The 17,208-nt window shown below is 39.1% G+C and overlaps 1 protein-coding gene across 2 annotated transcripts in view; it reads right to left on the reverse strand.

Annotated features, from left to right (window-relative positions):
- Positions 1–17,208, reverse strand: part of LOC307012829 (uncharacterized protein) — a 54,901-nt gene that overhangs the window by 2,837 nt on the left and 34,856 nt on the right. Inside the window, exon 1 of one of the 2 annotated variants that reach the window (XM_079640023.1) lies at positions 4,410–5,340. The exons of the other annotated variant lie outside the window; for it this stretch is intronic. Within the exon in view, the coding sequence (XP_079496149.1) occupies positions 4,410–4,659 (250 nt within the window). The 5' untranslated portion in view covers positions 4,660–5,340. Of the gene's footprint in view, positions 1–4,409; positions 5,341–17,208 lie in introns of those variants that run through there. 2 annotated transcript variants of the gene reach the window in all.

Consider the following 17,208-nt stretch of genomic DNA (forward strand, 5'->3'; position numbering starts at 1 on the left):
ATTTCTATGGTTTTTTGGAACACACTACAGAACATTACTATAGTAATACTATAGAGTTGGCTATGGTGATCTTATAGTGAATCTATAGTTAATTAGCTTTAATAATGATGTATTCATCCCTAGAGTAAGTATGGTATCAACAAATAAAAGTTAGCAGGCAGAGCAGTTTCAATTTGAAAGATAGGGACTTTATTAACAAAATAAAATACATTGTTTACAGAATATGAATACGAATAAGTTAAATGTAAAAAAATTACAAGAACAATTTCAGGCCTGAAACAGAAATGGTTGGGCAATGAAATTAAGGGAAAAAGTGTCCCAACCCCTATATACAGTATAAACACATTTCACATTCATATACTTACAACCCATGCCTCTCTACCAAGTGTTGGAGATTTGGTGGATGTTCAAAACCAACCTCGTCTCCGCGTGTCGTTTGATAAGCTGGGTGAATTCGTGAAAAGGAAGGGATTAAGAAACACCAGAATACAAGTTAAACAATAATCTTGCTTTAATGATAAACAGTAACAACACAAAATACACATACAAATACAAACACAAAGGAAGTACTTCCTGCTCTTCCTCCAATCTCACGGATCTGGTCAGTTTGAAGAAAAGAAGAGGCTGGTCTAAAGAAAACATCGGCTTATATCCAAAACCCCAGGAGGAGCTATACGGCTGCCCCCCCCCCCCCCCCCCCGAGGGGTCCTCCACTTAGAAAAGACAGCCAATCAGCGCGAGCCAGAGGCGACCCTTACATTCGAGATAACAAACCCCTCCTTGCAAGTTTCACATACTTTTGGCATTTTATAAAGATAGTTTTAAGATATAGTTTTTTATAGTTGGATTATACAAATAACACATGTGAGTTACCTTAACCTCAAACAATAATAACAACAGGAAAACATCAGCTCTGATCTCAAGCAGTAAAAAGTACCGCACACTCATTTAGCCTGCAGCTCTTCCAGACACTTGAGCTATTGTTCTTTAAGAATATTCCCTGCAGAAACTTTACTTCAAATAAAAGGTTTCACATTGCATATTTCCAGCTTCCTTTACACATACTGCTATTATTAATACAAAGTAATCAACCACACACATATATTTAAAACAAGTAGATTTCCCTGATCATTTGACATGCTGCTTCCATTTCCCACAGAGTAATAAAACATGTTTAAGCTAATTTCTCCACACTGTTTGTAGCCCTCCAGTACCCACATATGAAAGAATAAAAGCAGAGGAATCAAATAAAACACTAATACAGGAATAGTTGATAAATGATTATACAGGACCTCTGATCACAGTAAGAAATACACACACATATTCTCTAGGAAGTGACCCTTGTTATAGGTCCGAATGTCCTGTCCCCTGAAAGTCATGAGTTTTGGTTGATTAACAGAAGTTTAATTGTTCTTGTGGCTTAATGGCTTCCCTGAACTTCCCTTCACCCCAAAGTCAGCTTGCTAGGAATGAATACATTTTATTGATAAGCTCAAAAGGACGTTTATCTTGGTTACTGCTGGGTGACCCAAGTCTCCAGGCCTGCAGGATGTGTAGGAGATAAACATTAATTCTACAAGACTTTAACTACATTATCTGAAAATGTATCTGGGACTTCCCCTGTTAATTGCAAGGACTATTGATAATTAACAGAGAGACCCTAGGGGCCTCTTCTTGGTATCTGCTAGGCAGAAGTCACTCAATGCAGAAATCACAAGTTTAACACATATTCTATATAAGGTGACATTAAAATGAATATACCAGATTGAACTTTCCTGCCATAACACGTTACTTTAATACTTCAAATAACTCAAATAATACTTCACAAGTCAGAGATGCAAACTCTGACAAGTTTGAGGCTGGTCTTCTCGGTAAGAATGTCATTTTGCAGTTCATCAAATACTTCTGGAATTTTCTTCTTAAGTAGATCAGTTAGGCCATTCAGAAGAACTGGTTGAACAAAACAATAAGAGCAAGCACAGCACAAAGTAAAGTTCTGGCCTGTGTGATTTTTTGAAACACAATTTAACAAGCATGGTACATTTATACCTGAGTTTGACAGACTTCTCTTAGGACAGGCTGAAGATCCGGTGCTTCAGAAAAGTGCACTTGGAATCTGTCAAAGTTACTGATTCTCACTTCTATCAACATCTATAAACTCTTTGAAGTCTGTGTTGTATTTTAAAATCCTATCAAGGACAAATCCAAATTCACCTGTTCCAGGAGATGGTTTGTGCTTTGGACACTGTAGATTTTTCTTTTAATTTACTTTTTGCTAGGACTTTAACAGATTCCTGCAGCTCATTCCCGCTTACTGTAATTATAAGAAAAAGACAAATTCATCCTGATGTTGACGAATAATATTATGCCGGATTAAATTAAATGCCATCATCTATCATCTTCTAGTTAAACCCATTAATACACACCTTATATAAATTATAAGCAGTATGGTAATTTTAAGTTAATTAACTTCACCCATAAAGACAACTTCTAGAGAAGCACAGGGGAGATTCTGCTCAGCCTCCAGTGGCGTTTTCTCCTGGAGGCTGGGTATTTCTTTATATTTTTTATTTGTATTTAAAAACATCTCTCCGCTGTTGTCAATGAGTATTTTACAAAGACTGAAACAGCGCCCCTCTAAATTAATGTGTGGTGAAACACAGTATTGCACGCTACACTCAGTCTATACTACACCCGCAGTCCGCTGTGTCAGGGACATGTCAAGGAAATCCCGCCGGCCTTCCCTTCCAATGATTTGATTGGTCGGAAGGAAAGCCCGCCGGCCCTTCCCGTCCGACCAATCAAATCGGGAAGGCCTAACTGCCGTGCGTGACGCTGGGTCTCACATACACAGTTGCTTTAGCGACAAGAGGCAGATATGAAATCTCCCTTCTACACAATATAATATTTGCAAGTATAGAGTAGTGGCTGATGTTTTAGTCAAAAACAGGTAAACTCTAGTGTACACGTACTACTAATAAATAACTTTAGTGCGAGTAAGTTACATATTGCACTGTAAGAGACTATATCAACGCAGCCTCACTCGCACTTTCTTGCCACATCTGGCCGAACAATGAAACCTAGCCAAAGTAGCTAGATAGCATTAAACATATAGCTCCTAATGCTATCAATATAATGCCGATTGAAGAATGATCACAGAAAAGAGTGTAAGCTACATTAAGTTAAGATAAAAATAAATATAATAAAAAAGAAGAAGAACGGCCTAAAGGAAAATAATTGTCATCCAGGCAGCTAAACTCAAACAATAGTTAGCTGTTCAACATTGGCAAAACATATTTATTTAAGTTTAAAAATATGTATTTAGACCCCTAGCTTGCTCACATTATGACAATATATCTGCTCACTTTGTTAAAAACGTTTAGTTTCTGTATAACTTACCTAGAGTTAGACTCTCCTCCACTGACATCCATCCTCCACAGCAGCCAGAGGTGAAATGGCAGTTGGGACATTTGATTGACAGTTGGACAGTTGAAAAATGATACATTTGAAATAACTCAACCGTGATTGGGCAGGACAGTGCCCAATGTTAGTGCCCAATGTTAGTCCAATTTTAGCCCAGTGTTAGTCAACACTAATGTGTTGACTAGGTGCATTTTTATTTTTTCTATGTACACACATGTGTGTGTAAAATAGTTCAGAAATGACACTGAATGTGTTGAATTGCCTTTGACACAGCAGTGTGTTAAAAAAAAAATGACACATTAATTCTAGGAGTGTAATACTTCTACAAACACTATGGTAATAATATGCATTCATTATGACAATATCATACTATTATAGGGGTGTTCTATAGTGTGCTCAAAAAACAACTACAGAAACACTAAATATTATACTACAGAAGTACTATTTAAAATAATATAGTCTTAATACAGAAACACCAAAAAAACCACTATGGTAATACTTTTACAAACACTATATAATAATATGCATTCACTATGACAATATCATGCTATTACTATAGGAGTGGTCTACAGTGTGTTCAAAAAACAACTACAGAAACACTATATATTATACTATAGTTATACTATTTAAAATAATATAGGAATACTACAAAGATCTAGATACATAGTATTACTATTGAAATATTATAGGGCTACTATAGCTAGTAAAATGGCACTAGAGAAAAGACTATAGTAATACGATAGCTGGTGAAAAATACTATAGAACTCTACAAACTTACTATAGGATACTATACAACTCTTATAGTGTACTATAGTAAAACTATAGTCATACTATAGTTCATTTTCGTAAGGGTTGCATTGGGAGATTTTCTCTAACTGGACCTCGTTGAATTTTAGTTGAATACCCCTGGTCTAAAATGTTATTAATGTGATAATAAAGTGCTACTGAAGAGTGTAAAGTGTTAATTAAGGGTAAAGGGAACCGACCTGCTCTGTGTATCCGAAGCTGAGGCTGTAAAACAGCGTCCAGTAGTTTCTGGAGTCTCTTGTTCTCCTCTTTGGAAAGAGACAGCTCCTCCTCGAGCTCTGCTACTGTTTGTTCAAACAGAGCAAATATCTCTTCAGTAGCAGCAGTGTGTCGCTGCTTCTTCAACGAGAGCAGCATTTGGACTTTACTCATGTTTACTAGATCACCTTTTCCTGCAAGCTCCGTTAAACACACCGTTTCTCTCTCCATCAAACTCTCAATCTGACTAGCGTTGCCAACGTGTTTCCAGCTAGCATGCTAAGCTAGCTCCTATAGTCCGAGGTAAACGCTCCAGAAAAAAGAGCACTCAGTCCATTCAGAGGTTTACCCTTCTTCTTCTTCTTCTTCTTCTTCTTCTTCTTCTTCTTCTTCTTTCGTGTTTATTGGCGGTTGGCAAACCAACTTGTAGGTGCATTACCGCCACCAACTGGACTGGAGTTTGGACAAGAGCCTAAGCAGAAAACTATAAATAAAAGAAACAAAACAAAGAACCAAAACTCTAGATTATTTTAAATTGATCAATTTCTCTTAGAAACTTAATAATCTCACAATACATATTGCCTGATGTTTTCCCTAACAGTCCTGATTGCGACAAGTCATGGAATTTTGCTTTCTTCAGTGTCTGGAAAAACACATTTCTCTGAGTAGGCTACTATATTTCCTGCAAAGCAGTAAAACATGCTCAACAGTTTCTGGCTGGCTACAGTGTATACACTTTCCGGTTGGATGCTTTCCTATTATACTTAATGTATGATTGAGACCTGTATGACCTATTCTTATCCGAAAAATGACATTTTCCTCCCTTCCAGAGGTTTATTCAGACAAACAGGTGATGGATCAGTAGTGCTGTAGCTCACACACACTTTCTCAGGAACACAGATAGAGAGAACCGTAGCGACGAGACGTTGTTACCGAATAAAATGTTGGACGAACAACTGGGTAGGCAGATGTATCAGGGGCGTGGCCTTTTACAGAGTGGAGCTGGCTGTGTCTGAAGCAGGAAGAAGAGGGAGGGCTTATCAAACTCTGACTCATTCCAGCCCTGATAGTGACAAGTCATGGAATTTTGCTTTCTTCAATGTCTAAAAAAGCACATTTCTCTGAGTACTATATTTCCTGTAAAGCACTAAAACATGCTCAAAGCTTTGATATCAAACAATGATAGTTTATTACAAGAATAGCTAACGGCCGGAGAATTCATATCACAAGTCACAGCAGCAAAAGGTTCTGACTGCACGGGTGGGTTGCCATGTCAATTCTGCTCAGTATCTCTCTCGATAGACCATTTAACTAGTTTACAGAGAATTAAACCCACATATTGGGGATGGGCGTAAACACCTGGAGACACTGGCCCTTTCTCATTTCGTGAAATCCCCCTCCTCGACTCCTCGACTCCTCTGTCCTACGGTAGTGACCCGGAAATGAATTTCAGCGCGCCATGTTGAAGGACATCTAATTTCTCTAAATCAGGGGTAGCCAACACGGTGCCCGCGGGCACTCAGTCGCCCGCCGGGCATGTTCTAAAAATAGCTCGCCAAGCAAATCCAAAACAAAAAAGGAAATGTAATTAAAATAATCTACTCTATGCATAAACGAAACCTAAATCATAGCGAACTCTATCTACTTACTACAGCTCAATATCTATCTAACACCCCTCCTCCCCCACCCCCCACAATGAATATCGACCAATCACGTTCTTGCTTGATTTGCGGGACCAGCGTTGCAGTCGGGAAGAAAAGCAATGTGGCACCTCCCCGCTGATTTTCCTTCTGGCAGAATCTACACAACACATCAGCCCCATTGAACAGCCTATCATGCCAGCCTATACAACACATGAGGAGCAGAGTTTTACTCTGTGTGTGTTGTAACTTGCATATATATTTATTCCACTTGACGCACACACACGCATGGCGTAATCTCCACTGGGGACAGGGGGGACATGTCCCCCGCACTTTTCCCGTTTGTGTCCTCCCACTTTACAAATATGTTTATTATTATTTTTTAACGCAACCCGTCATCGCCAAGGAGGAGCACACAGCCTCTGTGAGCGAGCGAGAGAGCTAGAGAGAGAGAGCGGGAGAGAGAGCTAGGGAGAGCACACTTTTATCTATTTAATATAGATAAAGTAAGAAGTCATTCCAGTGTGTACTATAGGACAGTACAAAAACAGTTTAAAAGGGGAGTGATTAGTAAAATATGCATAAATAAAAAGAAAGAATGCTAATTAGGTAACATAAGATAAGAATAAACCAGTTTAAATGATTTGTTATTGGTTGTGATAATATTCTAAAGATGATTGGAGTATTGAAAAGTATACAGCTCCCTTTCATATGAGTGTTGAGAGCTGTATCCATAAATTCATTTTGTACTCAAAGTGCAGCAGATTGGTGCATTTCACTTCAACATTTAAAAAAATATATTTTAGAGGAGGTGAGGACCCCCCTAGAAGATATGAGATCCCCCCTGGAGGATGTGAGGCCCCCCCTAGAGGATGTGAGGTCCACCCCCAAATAAAGCAGGTTAAAATTATTAAATTGCATACATTTTCTTTTAGTAAACACTGATCAGGTTGTATCTGCAGGTCAACAAAGCGCCTCTAGAGGGCGCTGAACCACCAGGAAATCTACCTTTGAAGGTTAAAGGGGAGCAGCAGAAGTCATGCAACGTGGCATGTAAAGTTCAGAAGTAATCTGATGGCTATCGTTGGTTTTCATGGTTCGTTGGTCTAGGGGTATGATTCTCGCTTAGGGTGCGAGAGGTCCCGGGTTCAAATCCCGGACGAGCCCTCATTATTGCAAAAGTTGCACCTCAGATGGGTTTGATACCAATTTATCATAAAATAATTTTAGTTTTAAAGTTTCTCAGCCCACAGGTGTTGGTGTTTAACAAAACAGAATAGCACATTTTAGTCTACAATGCATTATAATATTATATTACATCGTTAAATGTATTATCAGCACTGGAGTTTCCCTGTGCAACCATGTTTTGTGATATATATATTTAGGTGATGAATGGAGAGAGTCTACTGGTAAAATGTAAGTCAATTATGTGCTCATTATGGACTGCTTACCCATGGAGGTTTGAAAATGATATAATATATACAAATACAAAAATAAATGATTAATACAGATAAGGGAATAAAATAAAACAAGAATTTTTGATATTACATTACAGGTTACTTGTTAGACGCTTTTATTCAAAGGGACTTTCATACTCAATACTTTGGACAATCCCCTAAGGAGCAATTTGGGGTGAAGTGTCTTGCACAGGAACATAACGACATGCTGACTGTAGTGGGGTTTGAACCTGTGACCCCTTGATCTAAACACCAACGCAGTAGTCCACTGCACCACACACCTCCTTACATAAACACATTTGACAAAATGGCCAGAGGGTGGAAGGTAAATACAGAATAATACATTTTAGTCTACAACACATTATAATAATAAATGACAATCTAAAGGATACAACACAAGAATTGAACCGAGTATCAAAGATATTTATTTATGAATAAATCTCAGCTCCAGAATAACATCCAGTCTATCCAACGTGGTCATGACAATCAATTACAACTTTTTATCCTGTGGTAGGAGGATGCAGAGAGAGGAAGAACCTGTGTTTCAACCGATCAAAGAAACGAACATGGGTAAGAAGGGTTTACCATCAGGATATCAAACATTATGTATTATCTCTGCCCAGGTGTTGGGTATTTTTTGTTGTCAGTCCCCTCAGTGAAAGCTTCATTTTGTCTCCGTCCATATAGTCAGGTGTCAGCAATCAGCAAAATGTGCACTACGAAAAACAACCAAAAATTCAAGTAAAACTAGATACATTAAAAACATGTCAGAATAACAATAATAACATTCAGTGCTATTGAAGCACTTTCTCTACAACAGCCTGTCAGACACTGAAAAACCTCATCATGTGCTTCTTGGTATTGATTTTCTGAATATCTTCATGGAAATGTTACTCACTGCAGTTTATTTAGACTATTTTTATGAATAAAAGTTACGCAATAACAGAGTGTAAGGTATGACCGGGAACATGAGTGAAAAATAGTCACGTGTGATTAATTCAGTCGGGGTGATTAAAGCAAAAAAGTCATCATTTAAAACTGTTCTTCGTGTTCTCCGTAGCCGTTTTTCTGAATGTTTCCAAAGATTTGAGGGACAGAAACTGAAGGAAACGAACCAAATGCAGGATTACGCGGCTGCATGCACTGCCTGATGGTTAACAATATTCCCTCATGGACCTGGAAGATAAAGAGGGAAAATACTCTTGTTATATAACCAACAATCACTTTAAACAGAGACCTCTTAAAAAAATGCTAATAAGTTCCACAAAAGTTCAATGTGATATTCACAGAGACATTTATATTCCTCAGCTGTCCCAGTGGTGGGTTTATTTATTTAAAATATATAATATGTAACATTTCCTCATTAAAATGTCCAATAACGATTACACCTATGGTATTTATAAAACATTTTTGAGTTGTGAACATCCAATACCTGTTCTTTCACACCAGTGAAAAGCTAGCGTTAGGCTTTAAAGGAACTACATCACAGTCACATGATTTAACATCACCGCCAATGAGGAGATGAGTTTCTCCGTGATCACCGTCATAGAGAGGCGAAGTCCCGCCCATCTACTTCCGATCCATGGGACCTTGTTTCGGAAAAATTATGTATTGAAGTCAATAGAGAGAAAACGTATCTTTCGATCCCGTTTGAATTGTGCCAGGAATTACACATATGATGTTTTTTGTCAATCTTAATCAATCATTTCCATGTAAAAAAAGTCACAGTTTGTCGTAAAACTGATGAAATATAAAACTATGAAAAATATGCAACTAGAAAGACTACAAATCCCAGATAAGTTATGACAGGTAAGTTATGTCATAATTGTTTTCCTCCACTAAATATAAGAGATAGCTAAGATAAGATAACTTTAACAAGATGCCTGTGTGCTTAGTACCAAGTTGTAATCATACAGCAATGGGTCTTGCTCATTCTTTCGCTTCCCGTCTGATGAAAGGACCAGGAGTGGCTGGATCAAGTTAGCTACCTAGCTAGTAGCAAGCACGTTAATAATAATAATAATAATAATGCATTTTATTTATATAGCGCTTTTCACAACTCAAAGACGCTTTACAATATGAGGGAGGGTAGACAAACAAGGATAGGCAAACAAGTAAGTATACTCAAATAAAAAAATTAATAAAAAGGCAGTCAAGAGGAAGTTGATTGAGAGGGGGGGGGGGGGCTTATGGGTAGACAGAGTTGAAAAGATGTGTTTTGAGGCGGGACTGAAAGACTGTGAGGGACTCAGAGTCACGGAGATCTTGGGGGAGGGAATTCCAGAGCCTAGGAGCTGCCACTGAGAAGGCTCTGTCCCCAAAGCTGCAGAGTGTGGATGTGGGAATGGATAGGAGTCCGGCTGCGGTGGATCTGAGGGACCGTGGGGGTTGATAAGGAGTGAGAAGGTTTGTGAGATATGGGGGGGCCAAGTGGTGGAGTGCTTTGTAGGTGAGGACCAGAATTTTGTAGTTGATGCGATGGGAGACAGGAAGCCAGTGGAGGTCTTTGAGGACTGGGGTGATGTGATGCCATGATTTGGTATGCGTGAGGAGATGTGCAGCTGCATTTTGAACCCGTTGGAGTCTGTTGAGGGATGTAGTGCTGATGCCGTAAAGAAGTGAGTTACAGTAGTCAAGGCGGGAGGAAATGAAGGCATGGATTAGTCGTTCGGCTGCGGGGCGGGTGAGAGAGGGTAGGGTTTTTGCAATATTGCGGAGGTGGAAAAATGAGGTTTTGACTGTTTGGCGGATGTGAGGTTCGAGGGAGAGGGTGGGGTCAAAGATTACGCCAAGCTTGCGTGACTGATTGGAGGGGGAAACAATGGTGCCATCGATGGTGAGTGTTATGTTAGTGAACTTGCTGAGGGTGGATTTGGAGCCAATTAGGAGGAGTTCTGTTTTGTTGCTGTTCAGTTTGAGGAGGTTATGTTGCATCCAAGTTTTAATAGCTGTCAGACAGGAATCGATGTAGGTAAGGGTTGGGTTATGGAGGGGTTTGGTGCTGAGGTAGATCTGAGTGTCATCAGCATAGCAGTGGAAGTCCAGGTTGAAGTGGTGGAGTATCTGACTGAGGGGCAGGATGTAAATGATGAAGAGGAGGGGGCTAAGTACTGATCCTTGAGGAACGCCTTGGGTGACTGAAGCTGTGGCAGAGGAGTGGTTGAGGAGGGAGATGAAGTGGGATCATTCAGTGAGGTAGGACTGAAGCCATCTGAGTGCAATACCTTCAATACCAATGTCCCCGAGTCGGGTGAGCAGGATGTTGTGGCTCACGGTATCGAAGGCTGCACTCAGGTCGCGGAGGATGAGAATATTGAGGGAACCAGTGTCAGTAGAGGTGAGGAGGTCATTGAGGACTTTGACGAGTGCAGTTTCTGTACTGTGGTGAGGACGAAATCCAGACTGAAGGGGTTCATAAAGCTGGTTGGTTTGGAGATGGCAGTGAATTTGTTTGGGTACAATGCGTTCAAGAGTTTTTGAGAGGAATGAAAGGTTGGAGATGGGGCGGTAATTAGTGAGGGAGGAGGGATCAAGACCAGGTTTTTTGAGGATTGGAGTAACGGCAGCAGTTTTGAAGGCAGAGAGGACGGTTCCATGGGACAGCGAGGAGTTGAAAAGGTTAGCAAGATAGGGGCAGAGGACGGGGAGGCAGGACTTCAGGAGAGGAGTGGGTAGAGGGTCAAGGGAGCAGGTTGTGGGATTTGAGGAACCGATCAGATGGAGTATTTCAAGTGGGGTAAACGTTACGTAAACGTTACGTAACGTTAGATAGCATTACAGCCTTAGCCTTGTCATTTTTATTAGCCTTAACATGAAGTAACATGAAGTAACCCAAAATATTTTCTACTTCATGCTATCTGCACAAATGGTTAACATTGAACATTAAAAAGATCAGGCAGTTCAGGGAGAATCAAAGGAAGGCAGGCAGGCAGGCAGGCAGGCAGGCAGGCAGGCAGGCAGCTTTGCATGACATTCTTCTGGACGTGTGTCATTGTGGTGATAGTGAGGGTAGTCAATCCCTTTTTTGGCTTCATTACAGTGGTGACGGCCATCTTGGTGATGTGTGTTCTTATTCTTCTTCTTCTTCTTCTTCTTCTTGTCCTTCTTCTTTAGTGTTTATTGGCAGTTGGCCAACTAACTTGTAGGTGCATTACCGCCACCAACTGGACTGGAGTGTGGACAAGAGACTATGCAGAAAACAATAAACAAAACAAACAAAACAAAACAAAACAAAGAAACAAAACTCAAGATTATTTTAAATGTATCAATTTCTCTTAGAAACGTAATAATCTCACAATACATATTGCCTGATGTTTTCCCTAACAGCCCTGATAGCGACACGTCATGGAATTTTGCTTTCTTCAGTGTCCGGAAAAGCACATTTCTGAGTAACGTTATCAGTATTTAGTTACTTCAGCATCATTTTGAAACGTGTATTACAATGAAATCACGGTAAAATAGGTTAATGTTGTCGTAGTTGGTTTCCACCACAGTATTTACATGGATATAAGCCCCGCCCCCTCTCCAGCGTGTCCTGTTTGAATGACAGGAGTAAACACAGCTGACAGCCGCGGTGAAACTCCAGCGGTGGGTGAGAAGATGGCCGTATCATAGACTGTATATATAAAGGGCCGTATCTACCATTGAGGTCCCCGAGGTCCGGACCTCGGTAATATTTTTCGAGCTGTGTATAACAAAACTTGTGAAATAATTGCACTAAATGGGGTTATTTGTAGTACTTCCATTTACTGCAGATGGGGGCGCTGTATAACTTCGTAGCCTCGATTAAAGCAAACAGAAAAAGAACACATTCATCAACAAACCACCGCAGCACTGACTTGTATCGGAGCAGCGAAGGAGTGATGAAGTATCTAGAGATCTGAGTCCAGCGGGCTGCTTGTGTTTCTGTTCATCAGGACATCATATGACCAGCTGATCCTGTCTGAACGCTCTACGTTAGTCAGTGTAGTTATTATATAATTTTAACTTGAAACGGGACACGGGAGACCCGAACACAACATAGTAAGTATTCCCCTTACTGTCAACAACAAGGGTTAAGAAGTACAATACAAGACTAGCACAAGTTTCATCTGTGGGCCATACTGCATTATACTTTTTGAATTCGCTGAGGGCCGATTCAAAATGGCCCCCGGGCCATAGTTTGGACACTCCTGGTTTAGATACTCGAGGGTTCAAGAGGCGTTATTGTTTTATAGCTACAGTGTAGTTATGGCAATGAAAATCTCAACAATGCTACATAAATATATATATATATATGGGTAACTCATACTTACAGATATCCATTTAATCATATCTTACATCTTGGTTCTCTCTTCGGATGTGGAATATTATTAATACAGAATTGCTCATTTGCAAAAGTCACATTAGATTGAATTTTATGACTACTGAGCCAAGTATCTAAAATAATTATTTCTAAATCAAATGGCAGCTCTAGATTGTCATCCGATGCATTTAATGTTGTTAATATCATTTTCACCTCAGGAGTTTCCTTGGAAAGGAAAATATTAAATATATGGTATTCATTACATTAATTATAAACACAAAAATCAAGATGATAATTAAAAGTAAGAATATAAATGTATTTAATATATTTAAAATTTGAGTTTCACTTCCTTTATGTATGTATTTAAGTATTTCATTTTATTTATTATTTAGGCATTTTCTATTTATTCCTGAATTTAATATATATATGTATTCATTTATTTATATATTTGTACCTGTGTCAATTTCTTTCCTCCATAACATTCCTGCAGCCCTGGTGAGATAAAGATGATTTAATAGAGGTCACTTCTGCAGGGTTTTATCAGGTTGTGTCAGGTTGTGTCTGAAGGTCAACAAAGCGCCTCTAGAGGGCGCTGAACCACCAGGAAATCTACCTTCGAGGTTTAAAGGGGAGCAGTAATGCGACGTGGCATTTCAAGTATAATAAATAAATAATGATAATGTTTTCATGGCTCGTTGGTCTAGGGGTATGATTCTCGCTTTGGGTGCGAGAGGTCCCGGGTTCAAATCCCGGACGAGCCCTCCTTTATGTCCCTCAGGGTCTGACAGAAGCAGTTATTCCTTATTAAAATCATCTTTATCTCACCAGGGCCACAGGAATGTTATGAGGGAAAGAAATTGACACATGTATAAATAAATGCATGAATAAATATATATATATATTAAATTCAGGAATAAATGTATAAATAGGGAGATAAATAATGAAAGACTAGATAAAAAAAATGACTAAATAATAAATAAAATGAATATTTAAATAAATACATAAAGGAAGTGAAACTCACATTTAAAATATATTAAATAAATATATATTCTTACTTTTAATTATCATCTTGATTTTTGTTTAATTGAATCATTACCATATATTTAATAATTTCCTTTCACCATTGTCTATGTATTTATACTCCCCCCCGTCCAGACCCCCATGCTAAACACATTTTACATCTTTTACAGAGAAAAATGACTTACATTTTACCAAATAACCTTTAGACTTTCTCTGTTCCTCATAATATCACAAAATAATTTAGCACAAGGAAACTCCTGAGGTGAAAGAATGGTGAAAATGATATTAACAACATTAAATGCATCGGTGACAATCTAGAGCTTCCATTTGATTTAGAAATAACTCTTTTAGACACTTGGCTCAGTAGTCATAACATGTAATACAATTCAATCTAATGTGACTTTTGCAAATGAGCAATTCTGTATTAATAATATTCCAACGTCCGAAGAGAGAACCAAGATGTAAAATATGATTAAATGGATATCAATAAACAGGGCCGGTTCTAGCCAATTAGCTGCCCTCGGTGAGATTTTAGCTGGTTCACTGTCCTACAGTATACATTGAAATGATCTCAAACCTGTTCATCCCAATAATTATACAGGAGTGCCTTGGAAATATTTGTTTAGATAAATTGTGAACAAAACGTTTGAGACCCACTGAGATAACTTAGACCTAAAGTGAACTAAACACTCAAGAGTCCTTTACCTCACTGAGCCTCTCAGCCTCCACCCTTGTTGTAGAAGCATCTTCTTCTTATATCCGTTAGCGCAGCTAGCACCAGATGCTAATAACAACAGCGCCGGTACCGGTGCGTCCTCTCTCTCTCCCTCGCTCGCTCCCACGCTCACTTGCACTTTGGCTATGAGCTGCGGGCGCCAGATAAGCTAACATCCCCCACTTTCATCACTTGCAGCGCCCATCGTACAGGGCAAATGAAAAGTGTAACCGGGATGAAAAGGGTGTTACATTTATTTAATTATGAATGTTGTTACATCAAGGCCGAAAATGAGGATGAGCACCAACGGTCAAAAATGTTTTTTTCCCTCCCAGAGCTGCCAGCGCAGCGCAGCGCAGCGCCCCCCCCCCCCCCCCCCCCCCCCTCCCCCCCAGATCTGGCGCCCTAGCGACCGCCTATGTCGCCTACAGATGCCAAAAAACGGCCTTGTCAGGAGTTACCCATATATATATATATATATATATATATATTTATGTAGAATTGTTGAGAGCAGCACGGCCCACAGATTAAACTTGTGCTGGTCTTGTGTTGTACTTCTTAAATATAGATGAAAACATATATCACTCAGTATATTCATGTTTTAAGAAGCCCACTTTTCAAACAAATTCAATCAATTCAAGTTGAAAAATGTTTCTATCAAATCTAAGTTGATAAGAAAAAAGCCCAATAACTTATTTTCATAACACGCTTGAAATAAACCCTTCATATTTCCTCTTATGATAATCAATCTGAGGCTTCTGTTTTAAGGAATGTGCTGCTAACAAGATAAATGAAACCCTCTGGAGAGCCGGGGATGTAGGCTGTTTGTTTTCTTAAAGTATTTTCAAGTATTAAAGGTAGGGTAGGTAAGTTTGAGAAACCGGCTCGAGATACACTTTTTGTTATATTCCATGGAATGCTCTTAACAATGCTGTAAAAAGTACGACCAATCACTTGAGCCGGCCCGGCTAAAATAACTGGATGGCCTCCCTGCCTGTCAGCCTTCCATCTGTGCACAAACTTATCTCGTGTCCTCATTGGTCATGTGCGCGTTCGTGTGTGTTGGAGGAGTGTATTTTCAAATTCTAGAGATCTCGAGCCGGTTTCTCAAACTTACCTACCCTACCTTTAAGCATAATTTACCTACATTTGATTTATTTTGCTAACTTATAACTGAAGTTATGAGACATTATACCTCTCCTCGAGTGAGGGGCCCAGCTCTTCCTATATTTTTTTCTGTATTTGGCCCTCGGTTAAAAAAGTTTGGACACCCTTTATCTAAGGCAGGGGTGGGGAACCTCCGTATACGGCCCGCGAGACCATTTGATACGGCCCTCGAGGTAATATAAAGGAAAAGCAGGTATAAAATACGATATGACAGTCAATAAACAAGTATACAGTTTGAAAGGGGAGTGATTTGTAAAATATCCATAAAGAAAAATAAAATCTGCTTACAGTTCTGTTTCATGGGTGTTGAGAGATGTATCCATAGAGCTCTTAATGTTGCTCTCAAAGTGCACCAGATTGATGCTTTTAACTTAAACATTTGAAAAAAATTGTCCCGGGGTAGCATTCCCCTGGACCCCCCTAGAGGAGGTTAGGTCCCCCCCACTTAAATCATGTTCACATGGATACTAAATACATTTGCACACATCTTGTGTTCATATCTTTCTGTTTTGGTGGTCATGCCACACCGTGCACATGCATGCGCGAGTCATGGTAAAATATCTGGATGAAGAGGTTGCTTTTTTTTTGCACAGCATGAAAGAAAGGCCAAATGAATGGGCTGTGATTTTTGTTTTTTTAAGCAGAGGTTGAGTTCAATAATTTGTACGACCCTCGGAGGATGTTGTAACAATTGAAAGGAAAAAGGTTCCCCCTGCTGTAAATAATAATAAAACCCTTTGATTTATAACTTAAAGACCAGAGACCAGGACGCGGAGTCGCAGTCTTACACGCTTCTCTGCGCTCTCTCCTAGGCAGTCATCCATAGGAATCCCGAACCCAATAAAATACCCAATATTAACGGTGTGTGTGTCTGCCCAAGGACAATTTAAGGTACAACCTAATAGAGGTGTCATACATAATAACCTAATAAAAGTAAATGTAACAACTACTACAGTGCAACAAAACAGGAAGATTAAATGTGGTCTCTTAAACATAAGATCTCTAGCATCTAAAGCAATATTGGTAAATGATTGAGTGGTTTCAATGAAATGAAATAATCCAGTAATTCAATATATATGATTCTAAAATGAAAGATTATGCACAGTAAGTAGTAAGTAGTGGTTGATGCCAATACGTCTCAGTTTATGCTGCTTTATACTTCTACTGCACTACATTTTAGAAGACAGTATTGTACTGTTTACTCCACTGCATTAATTTGACAGCTTTTATTTACTAGTTAGATATAGATTAGTAGATCATTCAAAAATATAAATCAATTACTAAACACTTTGACATTTATTTATAGGATAAGATAGCCAGCAGCAGGACATACAGTTATTCAAATTCTCTACATTTACTAACTGTGATAAAACACATCAATAATCATTATAGTAACCCAGTAACTCTATATATATATATGCGATTCTGAAAAGGGCCATTATGCATAAGGAGCACTATTACTTTTGGTACTTTAAGTAGCCTATATTTTGATACCAA

Source organism: Notothenia rossii, assembly GCF_949606895.1.
Source record: "Notothenia rossii genome assembly, chromosome: 7".
Lineage (NCBI taxonomy): Eukaryota > Metazoa > Chordata > Actinopteri > Perciformes > Nototheniidae > Notothenia > Notothenia rossii.